At 46.5% G+C, this 19,526-nt stretch overlaps 1 protein-coding gene and 1 non-coding gene across 2 annotated transcripts in view; both read left to right on the top strand.

Annotated features, from left to right (window-relative positions):
• Positions 1–511: 511 nt before the first annotated feature.
• On the top strand, positions 512–618 carry LOC112647661 (U6 spliceosomal RNA). The gene has a single exon (XR_003128411.1). It is a non-coding gene; the product is annotated as a U6 spliceosomal RNA (small nuclear RNA).
• Positions 619–5,860: 5,242 nt separating this feature from the next.
• The window catches only part of CACHD1 (cache domain containing 1), a 200,450-nt gene continuing 186,784 nt past the window's right edge, over positions 5,861–19,526 (top strand). The window contains exon 1 of the mRNA XM_035717022.2: positions 5,861–6,282. Within this exon, the coding sequence (XP_035572915.2) occupies positions 6,025–6,282 (258 nt within the window). The 5' untranslated portion in view covers positions 5,861–6,024. The remainder of the gene's footprint in view (positions 6,283–19,526) is intronic.

Genomic DNA, 19,526 nt, shown 5'->3' with positions numbered 1-19,526 from the left:
TTTTTTTTTTTTTTTTTATTTATTTATGATAGGCACACAGTGAGAGAGAGAGAGGCAGAGACACAGGCAGAGGGAGAAGCAGGCTCCATGCACCGGGAGCCCGACATGGGATTCGATCCCGGGTCTCCAGGATCGCGCCCTGGGCCAAAGGCAGGCGCCAAACCGCTGCGCCACCCAGGGATCCCGAGCATCTGACTCTTAGTTTCACCTGAGGTCATGATCTCAAGGTCCTGGGATTGAGCCCGGGGTCTGGCCTGGGGCTCAGTGGGGGAGTCCGCTTGAAATTCTCTCCTCCCACCCTATCCCTTCCCCACTTGTGTGTTCATGCTCTCTCTGTCTCAAATAAATCTTTGGGAAAAAATCTTTCCCCAGTTCTTTGTTCCAATGTCATTTGGGTTTCTACTCTGGTCTGGAATCATGCTAGATTCTGTGGCAGTGAATGAAACCAACACAGTCCCTGACAGGTGATTCTGCTGTAGGTGGTTGTAGACCACACTTTGAGAAATATTAAGTGCTCACTTTGGCAACACATATACTAAAATTAGAATGATACAGAGAAGATTAGCATGGCCCCTGTGCAAGGAGAAACATTAAGATGGAGAAAACAGACTTGCAAATGGACAATTACAAGGTCACATGTTAAGTACTGGAACTTCTGGGGAGGAAACCAATAATGAACAGGAGTCCAACTTAGTCACAAGCAAGGAGTACAGGAGCACTCTAATGAGAACGTAAAGCCATCAGTCAAATTTCACTGTGGTCTACAGTCTCCTAGGGACAACTGTGGCCCACCTGCCAATCATTTCATCATTTTTTAAAGTTCAAATAGCTACACAGTCAGTAGTGTCTTCACTATATAAAATAGATGACTGAACTTGATCCTTAGGATTCAAGACAGAGGGGAGGATAAAGGAGTCTCTTATTAATAGAACATGTGGACTGGGATTGGAACCAGAAAGTTAGTTCTTAGGTCTGGGTGATGTCTCTTACAAGCCATCTGTTCTAATATCCTACTCTCTCTTCTCTCTGGTTGACTTTCTTAATTCATTTGTGGTGTTTGCTCCTTCCTAGCTTCAATGTGAAGAATCACACTCACTATTTATTGGGTGGTTCTGTGTAGTGGGTGCTATGCTAAGTGCCTTTTTACAACTCTGGGTATTATTGTTTGTATTGTATAGATGAAGAAACTGAGGCCAAGAGAAGTTAAGCTTTATAGAGATGACATAGCTAATAAGTATTATTGTTGGGACCTGGACCCAGGTTTTCTGATCCAAAGACCCATGATTTTTGCTACTATGTTATATGGCTGTGTGGTTATATACACACACCCACACCCACACAGATGGTTCTGTATGTATATAAGGATTATCTATTTCCTGCAATATGGGGCTCAAGGCTCCTATGACTCCTTATGTCTTTTTAGTTTCTTTTTTTTTTAAAGATTTTATTTATTTATTTATTCATGAGGAGGGGGCAGAGACACAGACACAGGCAGAGGGGAGAGCAGGCTCCACGCAGGCAGCCCGACGCGGGACTCGATCTGGGGTCTCTAGGATCACGCCCTGGGCCGAAGGCAGCGCCAAACCACTGAGCCTCCGGGGCTGCCCTCCTTTTAGTTTCAACTACTACTTCTTTTTTTTAAAAAAAAGATTTTATTTACTTATTTGTGAGAGACACACAGAGACAGGCAGAGACATAGGCAGAGGGAGAAGCAGGCTTCCTGCAGGGAGTCTGATGGAGGACTCAATCCCAGGACTCCGGGATCACAACCTGAGCCAAAGGCAGACACTCAATCACTGAGCCACCCAGGTGCCCCTCAACTACTACTTCTTTTTTTTTTTTTTTTCCAACTACTACTTCTAACTACTTTTTCCTCTTAGTGTTTTCTAAAACTTTTGAGAATAAAAATTTGTTTGGTGCAGCTAATCTTTTTGTCATGCCTTGGCATGTGATAGATTGGCTACCTTCATGTCACATGCCCACACTGTTCTAATCATTTGCCCTCCACCCCCAGAAGACAATCAATCAATGCTGAACAGGGGCCAGTGTGGGGCAATATGATTTATATGGGCTCGGAACATCAAGGGTTAGTAGTTTATCAAGCAAAAAACTTTTATTGGTCTATCACATACCAATTGTGTGAACATTTTGACATCAGACTAGTAGCTCAGAGCTTGCTCTTTGGTGTTTAAAGACCTGGGTTTGCATACTGGTACCACCATCTAAAAGTTGTATTACCTTGGGCAAATGACTTTATTTCTAAGGTTTTTCTCTACTGGCAATATTGAAGATATCACATGACTCTTCCTGGGTATTGAGAATCTCTTGTGTATAGACACTGAGCTAAATATTAGAGCTCCTGGATGCATGAGTTACCATCCTGAGGAGCTTCGTTTTCAGTCTAACATCAAGCAGTTCAAAAGATTCATTGGTGGGAGGAAGGGGGAGGGCTGTAAAATGCATACTGCAGGACTTCAGTAAATTTGGGATGGAGCACAGAATTCAGAGTTTGTTTTTTTTTTAAAAAAAAACTTTATTTATTCATGAGAGACACACGGAGAGAGGCAGAGGCATAGGCAGAAGGAGAAGCAGGCTCCCTGCGGGGAGCCAGATGCAGGACTCAATCCCAGGACCCTGGGATCACAACCTGAGCCAAAGGCAGACGCTCAACCACTGAACTATCCAGGCATCCCAGGATTTAGAGTTTAAGAGTGCCTCAAGGTGGTGGACCTAATGAGAAACGTTAGGATGGAGAAAACAAGACTTTCAAATGGATAGTCACAATGCTGCTTGTTAAATGCTGGAGGACATTTAGTGCTCAGAGAATACACTAGAGCTTTGGAGCCGGAAAGGAGGAGCGATAAATTCTGTGTCTGTGGGGTGGATAGTGTGAGAGAAGACTTCATGGAGGTGACATCTCAGTTGGATAAGGACTTGCCAGGCGGAGAGAAGGGGAAGGTTTTCAAGACTGCTAGCAAAGGTGTTTTCTAGAAGTGGTGAGGCATTTGTTGGGAGTTGGGACAGAGTGGCTTCAATAAGCCTAAAAAGACCAGAGCACAGAGAGCTTGTTGATTGTGTTAACTTTATTTCTCTGTGATGGGAAATCAGAAATGATTAGGTTACTGAGTTACAAGTTCAGATTTGACTTTTAGAGGGATAACTTTGGTTTCAGTGTGGAGAACAGAATAACAGAAGTAAGGAGGATTGCATATTGACTGGGGAGGAGGCTGTGGTCCTAATGCAGGTCAGCTGTGACAAGGAACTGACGGAAGTGACGTCAGCCGATGGGCTACAGATGGAGCACTGGGAGGGGCATGACACATAGGGAGCTGGAGTGGAGGCAGAGTGTAAGAAGTCTAGTTTGGAGAGCAGCAACATCCACCCTGGTGTGCAATCAGATGCAGATTTAGGTGGAGAATGAGAGAAAGCAGTACTGAGTTTTAGTTAGGTACAGCTATTAGAGAAGCTAGTGAACAGTTGGAAAAATGGAAAGCTAGCTCAAAAGGGAGATGAGGCTTTGTTTAGAAGTTTGCAAAACTCTGATGTCTTGGTGATAATTGAAGGCATGAGTATGCATGAGAGTTCTCAAAAAGAACCTTAGAGTGAAAAAGAGGGACATAGGATTGGAATTTCAAGAAATAGGACCCCAAGAAATACCATTATACAAAGGGTAGGCAAAGCAAGAGAAGCCATTTTGAAGTTTCAGAAGGATAGCTTGGAGATGTGAGACAACTTTGGTGACAGTAACCTTGAAGAATCCAGTACAAAACATTAATACTGCCATTATTTTAGTTTTTTTTTTCCCTCTCACTACATGGTCTAAAATGTTTCACTGATTGCCATGTACAATAACATAATAATTTAAAACAAGTTATAGAATCATTTCTCTGTCAAATGCCAATTCAACTTTGGGGACAGAAGACAACAGGTAGATTTTTTTTTAATCCTATCATTAATTAAAGCTTCATTTTTACAGCACTGACTGTGCATGGTACTGAGCTAAGTGTGAATGGTGGAGAGGTGGATTGGGCTCTGCCCTCAAGCTTACCTAATTCTAGCATGTGGGAGTTATGTAAGGCATCACAGATACTAAATGATGGTGTAGCAGGAGTCTGTTGTCCCCCTCTTAAGGGAGCATAGAGTGAAGAGCGTCACAAAATAGAAACATAGGAGGCAGCACTGATTGGGAAATTCAGAATAGAGCAATAATCACGAGGAGGCATTGGGCCAGGAAAAGCTTAGAAGAGGTGGTTTTTAAAATTTATTTATTTATTCATTCATTCATTCCTGAGAGACACGCAGAGAGAGGCAGAGACCTAGGCAGAGGGAGAAGCAGGCTCCCTGTGGGGAGCTTGATGTGAGACTCGATTCCAGGACCCCGGGATCACGACCTGAGCCAAAAGCAGACGCTCAACCACTGAGCCACCCAGGTGCCCCAAGAAGTGGGTTTTTAATACAATGTAGTCAAAATACAACAGAAGGTTTTACTAGAAAGCGCAAAAGAGCGCTCACGAAGTCCAGGTCCTAGCGCTACTATTCCCTTAGGTACCCCCTCGGCAGGCCCGTCCACCTCCCGGGCAGGGCCCTGTTCTTAGGAACCCGCAGCAGCAACCTCACAGCCCTTGGGAGGACGGAGGGCGGCCTTGCCATACCCCTCCCCCGACCCCAACCCCGCTTGTTCCGGGTGCTCCCATCAGGTGAGCCTGAGCCAGGAGTAAATGGGAAGGTTACCCCTGCCTCCCCGTGCTTCGCAGATGCGCGGGGCCAGCTCCCTTTCGGTAGTTTTGTGGGTTTTGTTTTGCTTTTGATGGGATCAGCTGGCTCATCTCCAAAGGGAGACAGAAAGAACTACGTCGTACTTAAGAGCAAGATCCTTGGAATCAGACGTGCTTAAATCCTGGATCGGCCTCCTGTCCCTTGGGTGACCTTCGGCAATTTATTCCACCTCTCCCAGCCTCAGTCTGTTGTTACCTAAGCGTCCAGGATAACGACAGCTCCCTCCCGGGGATGTGGCGGGATTAAAGGCCCACGTGTGGAGCCCCCAGCGCGCAGGGCCGGGCACACAGTAGCGGGCTCAGAGAAGAAACCTGTCGGTCGGTCCAGCCACGGCCCCGGAGCAGCCGCCGAGAAGCAGGGGGCGCGCCGCGGCGGTCCCTCCGCTCCTTCCCCAACTCCGCCAGGCCCGAAAGCCCCGCGCGCCCCAGAGCGGCAGGGCCCGCCGGAGGGGTGGGCCTGCGACGGGTGCATCCCGGAGTCGGGGCTCGGCGGGGAGGGCCGGGCTGCGGCGCGCCGCCTCGGGCCGCCGGGAGGTCGCGGAGATGCCCGCCCCGGCGGGGCCCGGCCCGAGGAGCCGCGCGGCTCCCCCGCCCCCCGCCCCCCGCTCCCCCGCCCCGGCTCCCCGCCCCGCCGCGCCTCGCCGCGCCGCGGCTGGGGGCCGCTCGGAGGCGGGAGCCGGGGAAGGGGGCGGGGCGGCCGCGGGAGTTTCCCCGCCCCTCTCCCTCCTTCCATAAATCACCGCAGTCGCTGCGGCGGCCGCGCCGGGAAGTGCACGGAGCCGGAGAGCGGCGTGGTGGCACCAGACGCCTCCCATTCCCCCGCCGCCTGCTCGCTCGCTTTCTCTGCTTGTTGTTTTTTTTTTTTAATTCCTCCCCCCTCCCTCCTCGCTCGGGTGGCTGCCCAGGCTCGCCGCCGGGACTCGGGGAAGGGAAGGCTCGGCGGCTCGCAGCCCCGGCTGGAAGCCCCGCGCCCGCGCCCGCGCCCGCGCCCCCGCCCCCGCCCCGGAGGCGCCCCGGGGAGCGCTCGGGCGGCCGCTTCCTCTCCCGCCCGCGATGGTGGCCGCCCGCGCTCCCGCGCCGGAGCCGGGCGCCCCCTAAGTTTGGGAGCCGCGGCGGCTCGCAGAGGCGTCTGCAGAAGGGCTAGAAAGTTTTGCGGGGTGCGCCGCGCGGGCCCCGGGCGCGCCTCCCGCGGCTCCCTCCCCGCTTCCCGGCGCCTGGAGCCCGTCGGCGGGGCGTGGGGGGAGGCGGCATGGCCCGCGAGCCCGAGGAGGAGGAGACGGCGGGGGCGGCCGCCCGGGCCCGCGGCTGCCGGGGCTCGAACGGCCCGGCCGGGGCCGGGGCCCGGGCCCGGGCGCGGCGGCCGCCCCTCTGGCTGCTCTGCCTGGGCGCGTGCTGGCTGCTGGGCGCCGCCGCCGACGCCGACTTCTCCATCCTGGACGAGGCGCAAGTGCTGGCGAGCCAGATGCAGAGGCTGGCGGCCGAGGAACTGGGGGTCGTCACCATGCAGGTAAGCGGCCCCTTTTGCGACCCCCGAAGTTGCCAGGCTTGCCGCCCTCCCCCTTCCTAGGCGCAGAGCCGGGTCCCGTTCCCCAGGACGGGTCCCACGACCGTGCCCGCACCTCTCCGGTACGTTCGGAGCCCCTTTGCCGCCGGACACCTCTGCCCCCTGCACAGACCTACGCCACCCCCCCCGCCGCCCCCTTACACATCAACTCCTTTCCTGCACATGCACACAGGTACCTCTCCCTTTCTCCTCTGCAGAGGCTCCTGCCCTTTGCACGAAGCCCATCTACCCCCCACCCCAGCCCCTTTATCTCAGCGAGGATTCAGCGGCTCCTCTCAGTCTCCTTCCCTAATTTGCACGTATTTCGCCCCGCAGTCTTGTCTTCACCGCCCCCCGCCCCCCATCCCTGCAAACTCCCCTCCGCTCTTTGTGTACCCATCCCGGGGCGCGCAGCCCCGCCTGGCCTGGCCGATTTCCATCCCCTGCCCCACCCCTTGACCGTCCCCCGGTGTCCTCCAGACCGGGGCGCACGGCCGGGCACCGGGAAGGAGGGCACCGCAGCGTGCGCGGCTGCTCCCGGGCCGCCTGGGTCCCCGCGGAGCAAGCCTCGGGAGTGCACCCTGCGCTCCTTGGCCGGCCAGGGTGCTTTGGGGGAGGGGCTGGCCCGGTAGATTCTCGACTCTGGTTGGGGGTGTGTGTGTGTGTGTGGGGGGGGGGGGAATTTCTTTTTATTGCTTTCCGCTGTTGCTGTCGTCGTTTGCGCCCGGTTCGCTGTATGATTTTTGTTTTGTGTGTGCCTTTTTGGTGCAGATAAACGGGGAAACCGTGAATAGGTTTCCATTTCTCCAGATTGTTTACCGTGTTGGCCCTCCTCCGCGGTGGAAGGGGCTTCTGCAAGAAAGATTGCCCGTGGCTAAGATTTAATCCTGAGGGTGTTACTAATAACAGTAGTGAAGATTGCTGAACGGCAACCACCTGGAGATTGTCCTGCCATGATTTTTTTCTTAGCCAGAAAAGCCCAGTCGATTAGGAGAGGTTGAGGTGACATTAAGAGCCTGCAACCTTTGCTATAACATTCCAATGTAAAACAAACAAAAAACCAACCCTCCCCAAAACAACAACAACCTATTCCCTTCTGCATTCTAATAATAATGGTGACAAATGTGGTCTTCGAAAGAGCAAAGTTTCCAGGAATGTGCTCCCAGAATAGGTTTCTGATTTCGAGTCTTCTGTGACCACCCCTCCACCTCCCACCAGGCGAGGTGTTTTGAGTCACTTTGGGATTCAGGTTTCCGACGTCTTTTTTTTCTTCTTTAAAAACCTTCCTCCCTATCATGCCTCCCCCCTCAACCGAGTCTTCTCCCAGGATGATAGTTTCCTAAAGCCACCCCTGCAGACCCCTCTCACTGTGGGGAAAGATGTTGGGCTTGTTTTTAGATGAGATTGAGGAGTGGATGGTATGCTTGAAAGGTGATTTCTGTATTTGTAGACACCCGGCCATGAAGTGCAATAGAGTCGGATATTTCTTCATTTGCATAACAATAGCCAAGCTTTTTTAGGATACATCATTTAGTTGTCCTTTTCTGTGCAGATTTTTTTCAGGTTCAGGTTCTGTTACACTTTTTTCCACATGCATTTTCTGATGATTGTTGACCGTTCTTGGGAGTGAGGTGACTTTTAGAGGAAATGGAACTAAAATGTTAGGAAGGAACTAAGATATTTTCTCTTCAGTGGTGAATGTTTCAGTTCAGAGCACAAACAGTTGTGTTTTTGCATAGTGACACCTTTTAAAATAAAGAAGGTTTAGTATGTCACAGTTTCAGACTGTTCATAAGATTAGGAGGCATTTGTCACCTTCACCCCATCACTAGGGCTGGACAAGGGATCTTAAGTCTCCTTCCCACCCCCACCCCCTTCCACATATAAGCTAAGGACTTGGCCTTTTCTAAGATGCTGACAGCAGTTTTACTATTTCTCACCCGATCCTTGACAAAAGGTGAAATTGGATCCCAACACATTGTCATTCAGGTAGGAATCCAAAGCAAATGTACTTTTAAAAGGCTTCCCTGTTGAAAAGGAGACACTTTAGAAAAAAAAAAAAAGCTCTGATCTGTGGGGGGTGTGTGCCCAAATGGCCCTGTATCTCCTCCCTACTGGCCTCTTTCTAGCACCTTTGCAACCTCATTGTGGAAACTGGCCTCCTGGGGACAGGGTTTTGTCTGGCAAAATGTGAAGTGGCTTCTCTCCTTTTTTTTTGAAAAGAGAGGCACATACTGTATTTAAATTCCTCTCCTTGAGCTGTACATTGATCTGCCACTTGCCTCCATCTGGGAAAATTGGGGATAGTCTCTTCATTTTGTTAGACTGCCAGCTTTTAGGGGGAGGAATACTTGTAAAATCTAAGGCAGGTTAGATTTTTGGCCCTTGGAACAAAGATTTTGAGCCTCACGTTTTCCCCTGTAAACCTCTGGGATTTGTTCAATGGGTCTGAAATTACGTGGGTTTAGGTATTTAAAGTAAGGATTATATAGTCCTCCCTGGTGAAATGTTGGGTTTTATAGCTGTAGAGCTCTTCTGTCGTTCAGAGGTAGATAGCCCTGTGTGGGTGTCAAGGCGAGCCAGGGTCAGACTAGTATATGGATGGGAGGGGCTGGGGAGGACCTATGCAGATAGGAGGGGATTTGGGGGCAGGTTATGTCTCTTTGCGAGGAAAAAAAAAAAATACTCTCATTCAGTTAAGGATTGACTCTTCATTTGACCTTGGCCTTTCAAGCACTGTGCAGACCTTTCAGGAGAGGACCATATCGATGAGAAACTTTGTGCAGGTCAGTTTATATGTAAAAAGCCTATTTTCAGACTTTCAGATCCTGCCTGCTCATATTCTCCAAAGACCATTTTTAATTTTGAGAAATGGTGAAGTAGCACTCAAATGAGGCCTGTTGCCGCTTTTTGAATGGCAGCACGTACTGCTTTCTCGCAGGAGGTTGCAAGGGGTAATTTTACAAAAACAAAAATCAGGCCGCCTTTCAGCACTGTAGTTTCCCATGGCGTGGTTGTTGTGCTTGCTGATAGACAGCTTTTCAAACTGTCTTCTCTATCTTTAAAGATTTTCTTGGAGAGGTTTTCTCATGAAGGCCGCCCGCTCCTGGGTTGGGTGGTAGTTTTTTTTTTTTGTTTTTTGTTTTTTGTTTTTGTTTTGTTTTGTTGTGGTTTATTTGTAGTAATGGACAAAATTAAAAAAAAAATCTTCAAATGATTTGCACCAACTAATTTTGCCAGTGCCCTGGGAAAGCTGCCACTGAATCCTGCCTCCCCTGGCAGCAGACATCATACATCATGGGTAAAAGTCAAAAACCTAATCATCATCTCCTCAGGGGTCTGGTGGAGTGAAGCCATCAACGTTGAGATGTGGGGAGCAAAGAGTGGCTGTGGCAAGGGAAACTTGTTTATGCCTATTCCCTCCTGCGATGAGGGTTTTGTTGTTTGTTTGTGTTTTAATCAAGCAGCGTCTTGGCATAGAAAGGACTTGACATTGGGTATTTGGAGACCTGGGTTCCGGCTCTGCCACTTATAAGTTGGGCAGTCTTTAACTGCAAGATTGGGGATGATGGATTCTCCTAGAGACTGGCTCTGTGGACTTAATGGAAATAGTGAGTGTGAAGGCATTTGTTCCTGTGCAGCTGGGCCTGGGAAGTGTTGGTGGATGTGGTGGTTCGTAAATGGAGAGATACTAATTGAAAGCTTACTGTGCACAGAACCCTCTGCTAGGTGTTTAGGGTAGGGGGGTTATAAGGAGGTATGCTGGCATAAGCCCTGGAGGAGTTTGTAATCTGGAGGAGGGAAGATTGCAAAGGGAAAATTGGTTAAGTAACAGTGTCTGCTTGTTAGGAGGCATATCTGGCTCTGGCAGCCATTTCACCAGGCACTTATAAGGCCCATTTAACATTATATGACAATACAGGCTTCTTAACAGCAAGGGCCTGGCACGTGGCCAGTCTGCCCGCCTTGATAGGAGCTCTAACTCGGCTCTGCCGGGCTGGGCAGAGTCCCTGTGAACTTGGCAGACTTACCAGCAGGTTGGTCAGACAGCTGCTTTTTGGGGCCTTGAGGGGGGGCTGGGGTGAGGTGAGGAGGGCCCTTCCAGGAGGGGCCGAAGAAGGACGAGAAGCACAAACTGAAACTTCGACTCGAGTTCAGACAGGGCCGCAGCCAGGTCAGATGGGACTTTACGGACCGAAGGGCTCAGCTGGGATGAGGTGCTGGGTGAAAATCTAGAGCAAAGTTGTAAACGATTGGCTGCTGCTCAAAGTGAAAAGGGAGGCCTCCGAATGTACCAGAACAGCATTGCGTAAACTCGGCCTCCATTTTGCATACGTTCAGCAAGCTTTGGGCAGGGGGCTTCTGTGCTGTGAAGGGCCTTGGGGGCGACTCAGCGGGGAATACAAGCAAGGTGAATGAGTGTGTGCCCCTAAAAGCTCTGGACTGGTGATGAAGACCAACACAAAGAAGGCGTCATGATTTAGGGGGTTGGCAAGAGGCAGAGGCAGTAGAATGCAGTGGGTGTACGGTGGTAGAGCGAGGAGCAAGGCATTCTGGGAGCAGAGGAGGGCTGCCCGAACCTTTCTGGTGAAGTCCGGGAAGCTGGTTACTCCTTTCTCAGTTTTTTTCAGTGAACTGTGAACACAGAGAGGTCAATCCTGACAGTAGCGGCCTCAAACATGAAGGCTGACCAGGTCAGGAGTTGACCAAACAGTTCTCCTACCCTTTGGTGGCACTGGACAAAGGGACTTGGTATGAGTAGGGATGGAGCTGTGGCCTTTGTACCTCTTCATATGGCCTCCTATCCTAGCTCACTGGCCATCGCCCTGGAGCTCCTGTGGTTATTGGACACAAACATCTTGGTGGCTTAATGATAAGCACATGCTGATTTGTAGTTTTATTTAGGTAAGATTTGAATTGTCTCCTAAATCACGTCTGTTATACCAGGAATGGCATATTTGAGGATAATTTGAATGTGTACTTAAGCAATAGTGAATGTCTTACAGCGGGGGGAGCCCCTGTATTTGGAAATAATGTGGTTTTATTCTATGCCCTGTGTAAAAATATAAGCCCTAGTGGGAAAAATTACTGACTTGCTCTCGAGTATTTGGAGTAGAAGAAAATTGACCATTGATGGATGACTCTGGATTGAATGTGGTAAGAGAGAACCAAGGAAAAGCATGTTAAATGACTTCTGGTGGACTATCCCTGTTGTGCATTGATACTCTTTCCCACTTCCTCTCCACTAATACCTGTCATGGTTGGCATCAGTTCCTGTGCTTATGTTTTTCCTTCCAACTGTGCTTGAGTCTGGAGGTGTATGGGGGAGGGGGAAGGAGATGGTTTCACAGTTTATAACTTGGTGCTATTTCTGGTTACTGCTTGAGGAGTTCCTTCCTTGAGCTTAAGTGGATGAGCAGACAGGAACTTTGCAGAACTCTGGAATTTTGGTATGACATGCAGTGGAATTTATTTTGGATCTGCTTGGACCTGGTGTAAAAATACTGAAATTCGAAATATGAAAAGGACAACAGAAACAACAATTTTGACTCCACTAAGTCATTAACTCTAAGTTCCAGCATGTTGTTGAATTGCTCTGAGTATTAGTGTCTTCATGTTTCATTGATTGTGTTAATGAAGGGAAGTATCTTTTACAAGAGAAGTGTCTAGCACAAGGTCTAACATAGGAACAGTCAGTAAACAGAAGTATGAGACTGTCTTTTTAGTGCCAAGACCCAGAACCTGCGAGTCTTCTGAGCCTGAATGAAATCAAAATCAGATCTTCAGAACCTGCAGATTTGGGGGGGTCTGAGGTAGGTCCCAGGGGTTACTGAAGTGGGGTGCACAGACCTAGGGATGTGGTGCAAAACCATTCTTTGGGGTTTATGAAGAAAAGATTAGCCCTGTTGTTAATAGTATTTACTTTTAAACTTTTCATTACAAAGATTTGGAGAAGAAAGAGGATAGCTTAACCATGCCCATGTACCTCTTACCCAGCTTAGACAGTTAGCAACGCCTGGTCAGGCCACTGTTCTCTCTGCCTATGCCTCTACTCACTCCCCAATTGTTTTTGAAGCAACTTCCAGATCTCCCCTTTTATTCCATACTTTATTTTTTTTTCCATCCAGAATAAATTGCATCCTTATTTCCATATTTTAAAATGTTTTAGAATATGCATAATGGATACTAGTATATGGAATTTAACAATCCACAGATAAAGACAAATATTTGGAAGCTATATATTTTTAAAGTGTTTTATGGGGACATGCCTGAATTTTTTAGCAAAACCATCACTAGGCCCCTCCAGCTCCTTACACACGGTATCTTTATCTTTGCTCAGCAACCTCCTCAACCTTCCAGAAATAATGCCCAGGCTTCTTCTGGAGGGCCTTCTCTGGGACCCTTTTTTCCCTGTCCCTTACACAAGCTGTCTGGCTTTCTGCCCGAGGCTCTGAGGATGTTTGTTTCTTAGTGGGCAGCTTATAGTCTCTGCACATGTATTTGCTGCGTCATGGACCACATCTTCTCTTTACATCTGTTCTCTGCCCCTTCCAGAGGAGGCAGGAGTGAGAAAGGGACAAGGCAAGATAAGCTGTAAGAGGTTGAAGGGGAAAAGATGGACTATATACCTTTTTGTCTCCTGAAGAGTCTATCAGCAAATATTCAGTGGGTGCCTCAGTGCAGATTTGGAGGCTGGAAGAGCATAGGAGAGGCAGAGAACAACCCAGTGCTTTCCCTCTGGGAGCTCTTGTCTTTTCAGGGAGGCTAAACCAGTTTCTGTGGGTCAAAATAGAATAGAAAGAAACAAATGCCAGAATATGGGGTCTAGATTATACCTTGGGCTAACAGGGATCCATTGGACAAAGTGAGTGAGGTAGGTCAGTGGGGAATGGTGCCGGCTGTTGTAAACTGGCGGGTACTACTGTCCTCCAATTGTTGCCCGCTGGCAATGTGGGTCTGGTGATGCCACATGACTTTTTCAAGAGAAAGTGGATATCTGGTTTTTAGACAAAACTCTAGATTCCTAAAAATGTTGGCAACCAATTCAGATTTTTAAAAAAATCCACAAAGATTGTGGGCCAAACCAAACCTGTCTTCAGGCTGGATCAGGCCAGAGGCCACCAATTTGCAGTGACTGGATTGAAATTACTCAATGGGCTCCGGGAGGTAAAAATCAGTGCATGTGTATAAAGGTTATGGAGAAATGAGTTTCTGTAATAAAGGAAAGCTTTCTGATAAAAGACTTCTCCATTGGATTGCTTTGGGAGATGAGCTCTCTGTTATCGTAAGCAAATAATTCTTGAATGTTATGTTTGGTGCCAGGCACTAGGTTATATCTGAGATCTCCATCAGCTAATTTCCAATGCAATGAATGAGAGTGGGGTTCCCGGATGCTTGGGGAGAGGGATTCTCCCGGAAGGCTTCCCAGAAAAGGTGGAAGGAATGAATCGGTCAGAGTGGAGTTCCCAGAAGGCCCCTTTGTGATGGCACCTTTGAGGAATGGAAAACTGGGATTAAGGTTTTGGGTTTGGAGAGCCAGAGGGCAGGAAAGGTACGGGAAGAGGTCAGAGAAGTAGATAGAGGTTGTAGGATTCCCCAGATCCTTCGTGTCACTCAAGACTTTTTATATGGCAGGTAAAGAATACCCCATTACACTGGCTGAACAAGAAAGGAACTATTGCCTTAAGCGACTGAACAGTCTGGGGTAGACCTCTGGGCAGTGGTCAGATTAGGGCTTAAACACTGTGGCCAGCACACGGTTTTTCTGCATGCCCACTTTCTTAAATAGGACCTCCCCTTTGTTTCAACATGAAACATCAGTGTTTGAGCTGGGAACTTGCTGCTTGTGCCCGAGTATCCTGTATTTGGTGATGTACTCTGGGGGAGGGGGGGAAGGACCTAGGAATCTGGAGAGAGCTTGGTACCTAGAAAACTCAGCTGAAGTGATTTAGGATTCAGACACCAGCTGCCACCAGCTGCTAGGGTCCGCTCCATAGCTTTGTCCTGCCTCCCCAACTCCAGTTCAGGGAGGGCCGGCTTTGTGGGCTCCCTGCTTCGGGCGGGAAAGCAGGCAGGTCTGACTTTCCACTGTGGTCTTGTGATCTGCCCTCAGGTGTTGTACAAATCCAGGCTCAAAAGGCCTGCCCTTGGCACACATTTTCTCCCTGACCTTTTCAGCTCCTCAGATCACTGGGTGTCATGAAGACTGGGAAGGACAAGAGAGAAAGTCACCTCTACCTCCCTTCTTCTACAGATGAGAAACTAAGGCCCATCAGGGAAGTGACTCTGGAGACCACACCAGTAATAAGTGGTGACTTAGAACTCAAGTGTTGATCTTAAGACATGTGTGTTTTGTTTTGTTTTTACCCTTTATACAATACTGTCCTGTGGGAGTTCCGTTTTTCCAAGAAAATTTTGCCTTAAAATGGAAAGTTAATTAAGGACCTTTATATTCCTTTGGGGGAGGAGTTTGGCTTAGTTATTTTATGGATACACAAAGCTGATAGTCTACTTTGACAACTGACTGGGTTTTTGTTTATTTTGATCAGTTGCTATTTAAATGCCTAGAAGTCAGTGAGCCACAGATGAAACAAATTTTGAGACTTAATACAATATTGTTAGTTTTTTTAAAAAGCAAAATTTTTAAAAAAGATTTTATTTATTTACTCATGAGAGACACAGAGGCAGAGACATAGGCGGAGGGAGAAGCAGATTCCATGCAGGAGCCCAATGTGGGATTCGATCCGGGATCACGCCCTGAACCGAAGGCAGACGCTCAACCGCTGAGCCACCCAGGCGTCCCTAAAGAGCAAATTTAAATGCTCAGTTTATTTATAATCGTGAACTTTACCACTGCCAAGTAATTTTTTATTAAAAAGGTTAACCATAAAAAGAAAACAAAACTTGAAGGGAGGAACACTTTGGGGTTTTTTTTGTTTTTTGTTTATGTAAAGGCTACAGAAGGAAATTCCACCTGTAATTTTCAGGCAGGGTTCTATTTTGGACTTCCAGGACTTACATCTCCCTAGTCATTAGGAGTATAAAGGTTTTTTTTTTTTTTTTTTTTTTTTCTTGTTTTCAATATTCACCAAGAGAAAAAGAATAGTATTATTACTTTGGAGAAGTTATTGGATAATAAAACAAAAGAAAATGTCACTTGCATGCCTCTTTACCTTCTTTAAGTTCAAAAGGAGTTTTCTCATCCTTCAGATTTATATAGTCAAATTATTTAATTATAATTAGAAAAATTCCAACACCTAAGTACCTGCGTGGATCACTGAAAAGTAACTTATAATCCGTATTTCCCTGGAAATAGTGTGTTTTATTATAATTGTAGAGAAGAAGCCAGTGGGAAAATTGTTATCTGTTGTGTGTGATAATGCCTTGATTCTGTTCCAACCATAACAATTATTTTAAAGACTCTGTCAAGGCCCAAGACTGTAGTACTTTTTTAAAATTTTTATATTCCTTTTAGATATTTTCTTTAGGTTTTATTTTTGCATGGAGTATATATAAAAAAAACCCCACAAAACTTCGAGGCCCTGGTGGAAGGGCAGTGAAAATCGGCAAGCCGGTGAGAATGAATCTGAATTTTTAATTAGGCTTTGAGTTGTTTCTTCAAAGTGTAGAGACATCATTAGTGATGTAGGTCTTGTTGCGTTAGCAGAGACTGACATTTTACTTCAAACACGGAGAGTGCAGCTGTCCTGTGCAGATAAAAGTTGCCAAGTGCGGAATAGCAAGGTGGATTGGTAGATAATTAGCTGTCCCGCATTACTGCAGTGTGGAAGAAGCCTGCCAGTCATGGGCAGGAAGGAGGAATTATTAGTGGGAGAAAATCCAAGTGTGTCATAAAGCAATTTGGAATCCCTTCAGCTGTGGCAGAGCTGATAAGGCATATGTTAAGGAAACAAGACAAACTGAGTCTAATATATGATGGCCAACTTTCTTTTTAAAGAAATCTTGATTCAAAAGTGGAATGGCTAGAAATTAATAATCCATAAATACAGCGAAGTACAGATTCATCAGTCTGCCCCAACTCTGTCTATAAAATAATTAACCAGCTTAAAATAGTCTTCATGTCCCATGTATCCTGAAAATAAAATGAGGATTCTATCCAGGGGGTGAAAAAAGTCACAGGGATGCCATAAAACCTTGACAATAACTGTGCTGTGTCTTAACCATGAAAAGATACTTTAGGAAATTTTGAAATATATCACCTCTCTAATACAAATGTGATAATATTTATAAGTGATTTGAGTATATATTGCTTTACTGGTAGAATATGTATATTTTAAATATTCTTAAGAGTTTTTCTGTGATTATGGTGTGGATCTCTAGAAAATAAGAGGTACAGGAAAAATTTGTTGGCTTTCTTGTCCATCCTCAATTATTTGCTAACCCAAGTGAAACTTCATGGCCTGTTTTTGTCCATTTGGATTGCTCCCTGTGCCCCTGCCAAGATACAGGACTCCTTTGTCCTAATTTCATCCACTTTTATTGGATTGGCTTTTTCCAAAGCCACGGCCTCTCCTGGCAGCCCAGAAGCAGGGGTTGCTGAAGTGGGGTGTGTACTGTGTTCTACTTGGATAGTGTTGCCTCTGAATGAGGCCCACCCCTGGCTACTATGGGAGAGAGCCTGGTTGTTTTGCTCTTTGCTTCTTGATCTCCCCTCTAGCTAGGGGACGGTCACTGGTTTGTTGCTAACCTGGTTGGTTTTGGAGAAAGCTTGGAGGATTGAAGTTTTTGGCAGTCTTGGTTCTTGGGTCCATAGTTGGCTTCATTGACCTGCCTGTGAAATGGGAATATTTACCTTCTGTAGTCTTGAGGCAGGGTTAGGGGGCACGTGACAGGAGACCTGACTTTGTACTGATTCTGAACCAATCATATTTGTTATGGATTGAGATCCCTGGAGTTAATAAATTAATAGGACTGTCAGGGAAGCTTGGACTCTTTTTTTTTCCTTTTCTTTTCTTTCTTTTCTTTTTTTTTTTTTGGCGTACATGTATATTGAGATACATGTGGGCAAGAGTTGCAAACAGTAAAGCTTTTTACAGGTGTGAGTTATTAGAGCATGAACTCCCATAAAGAAATGCCGCTGAGATTTATTCATCCTATAGTTCTGCTGTGAATTAGTCCTGTCTCTGGCACATGGTGAGGACTCAAAAAATGGACTATAGAAATTGAGTGGCCAGCTTTCAACAGTAGACTTTATAAGATCTCATGTTTACTACTCTAAATTTAGCTTTTGCTACTATGTTTTATCTGTCAATTTTACTGCTTTAGGCTTACAGTGAGAAGTCTTGAGCCTTTATTTGCAACTAAAGTCTTTACTAAAGTGTTTCAGATTAGTGACAGTGTCTAGCAGAGTATCAAGCACATTAGAACTTTAACATTGGTTCTAATGCCTAATCTCTTCATGTGAGAGAAAGCTGAAGTATGTATGTGTAATATAGCAAAGACAAAAATGTGTTTGCAGATTATGTACTTAAAGCTACTTTATCCTAGAGGCTAAGAATTTATTAATTAGCTTAACTATTTACTGAGCATATACTATCTGACAGATACTATGCTTGGATTTCAATTTGTGATTTTAAAAAAGTTACATGAGCCCAATTTCATGGGGGTATACCATCTACTAGGGGAAATAGATAGTAAAGAAATAATCATGTAAGTACCTATAAACTATAAATTTCTGAATAGTATTAGAAACAAGGGCTATCAGATTACTAGGGAGATGTTTGAAAATCTGTGTGTGTGCGCATGCTCATGTGTAGCCAGAATGTCACTTCCCGGCTTAATACTTTCTAAAGGGTTCCTTTCTGACTCTGTGTAAAATCCCAAATTACAGTGGCCTTTATAGCCAGATGGGACCTAGCCTCTGATACCTTTGTGGCCTTAGTTCCCCCCTCTCCCCACCCAACTACCACCCTTCCCACACATACACACACACTGTTCTCCTAATAATCCAAGCACACATATGCCCCAGAGCATTTGAACTTGAAATTCCCTCTGCCTGGGAATAGCAAGAAGCTTTCCTGGGTTACCTTTAATAGTACCCTGCTTTTTTACCTCTCCTCACTGTGTCTCCTTACCTTGTTTACTTTATTGTCACACCCTCTAACCTCCCACAGGTATTTTTTTAAAACCTTTTAAAGATTTTTTTTTTTAATTTATTTGATAGAATGCAAGGGCAAGAGAACAAGCAGGGGGGAAAAGCAGAGGCAGAGGGAGAAGCAGGCTTCCTGCTGAGCAGGGAGCTGGATGTTGGGGCTTGGTCCCAGGACCTGGGGATCATGACCTGAGCCAAAAGCAGATGCTTAACTGGCTGAGCCACCCAGGTGCCCCAATTTTGAGGGTTTTCTTTGTTTGTTTGAATTCAGACATACTTTTTATTTTCCTTAGGAGGGCCAAAATCTGTTTTTTTTAAGTGACATTGTTTTCATGAGATATTTGCTTTTATTACTTAAAGAATAATGACCAGGATTAGAAAGCATGAACCATAATCCAGGATGGATAAAAATCTTTAAAAGAGAGTTGTGGTTTTGCAGTTCTTGTTTTCAGCTAGAAACAAAGCTCCCTTGAGGAGTTTTGGTTAATGTGGCCTCTGTAGAGTCTTAGATTTAGTCAGTCAATTGATTAGTAACTGTTGACTGCACTCCTGTAATGTTCCAGCACTGCTCAAGTGTGGGACACAGCGATGAACAGAAGAATAAAGTCTCTACCTTTTAAGGGTCTTCTATTCTACAAGAGGAAGATAGATATTTAAATATGCAAAAATCAAATAAAGGGCTACATTGGACCCTGATCAGTTCTGTGAAGATGAAGTAGGTTAATGTGAGGTTCAAAGGCAGCCTCTTCGAGGAGCTAGTATTTGAGCTGAGTGAGGATGTATTGGGGGCTGCCTGGAAGAAGCTGGGGGAAGGAGTTGAAAGTACAGGGGTTGAGGGGAAAACAAATTTGGTGTGTCAGAGGCTGAAAGGCACAGAAGGAGGGTAGGAGTGGAGGAAGAGGAGCAAGGATAGATTACTGGATTTGAAAGAGTTTTCATTTTATTCTGGCTCAAATAGGAAGCTGGTGGAGGATTTTAGGCACGAGAGTGACGTAGTTGACTTTTGCTTTAGAAATATCCCTCTGGCTGTTGGGTGCCCTGGTTGTATGTATGTGGTGGGGGTGGGGGAAAGCAGACATGGACGTGAGGAAGGAGA

Source organism: Canis lupus, chromosome 5 (assembly GCF_003254725.2).
Source record: "Canis lupus dingo isolate Sandy chromosome 5, ASM325472v2, whole genome shotgun sequence".
NCBI lineage: Eukaryota > Metazoa > Chordata > Mammalia > Carnivora > Canidae > Canis > Canis lupus.
Note: the sequence above shows the minus strand (reverse complement) of the source record. Positions and strands in the feature narration are given on the sequence as shown.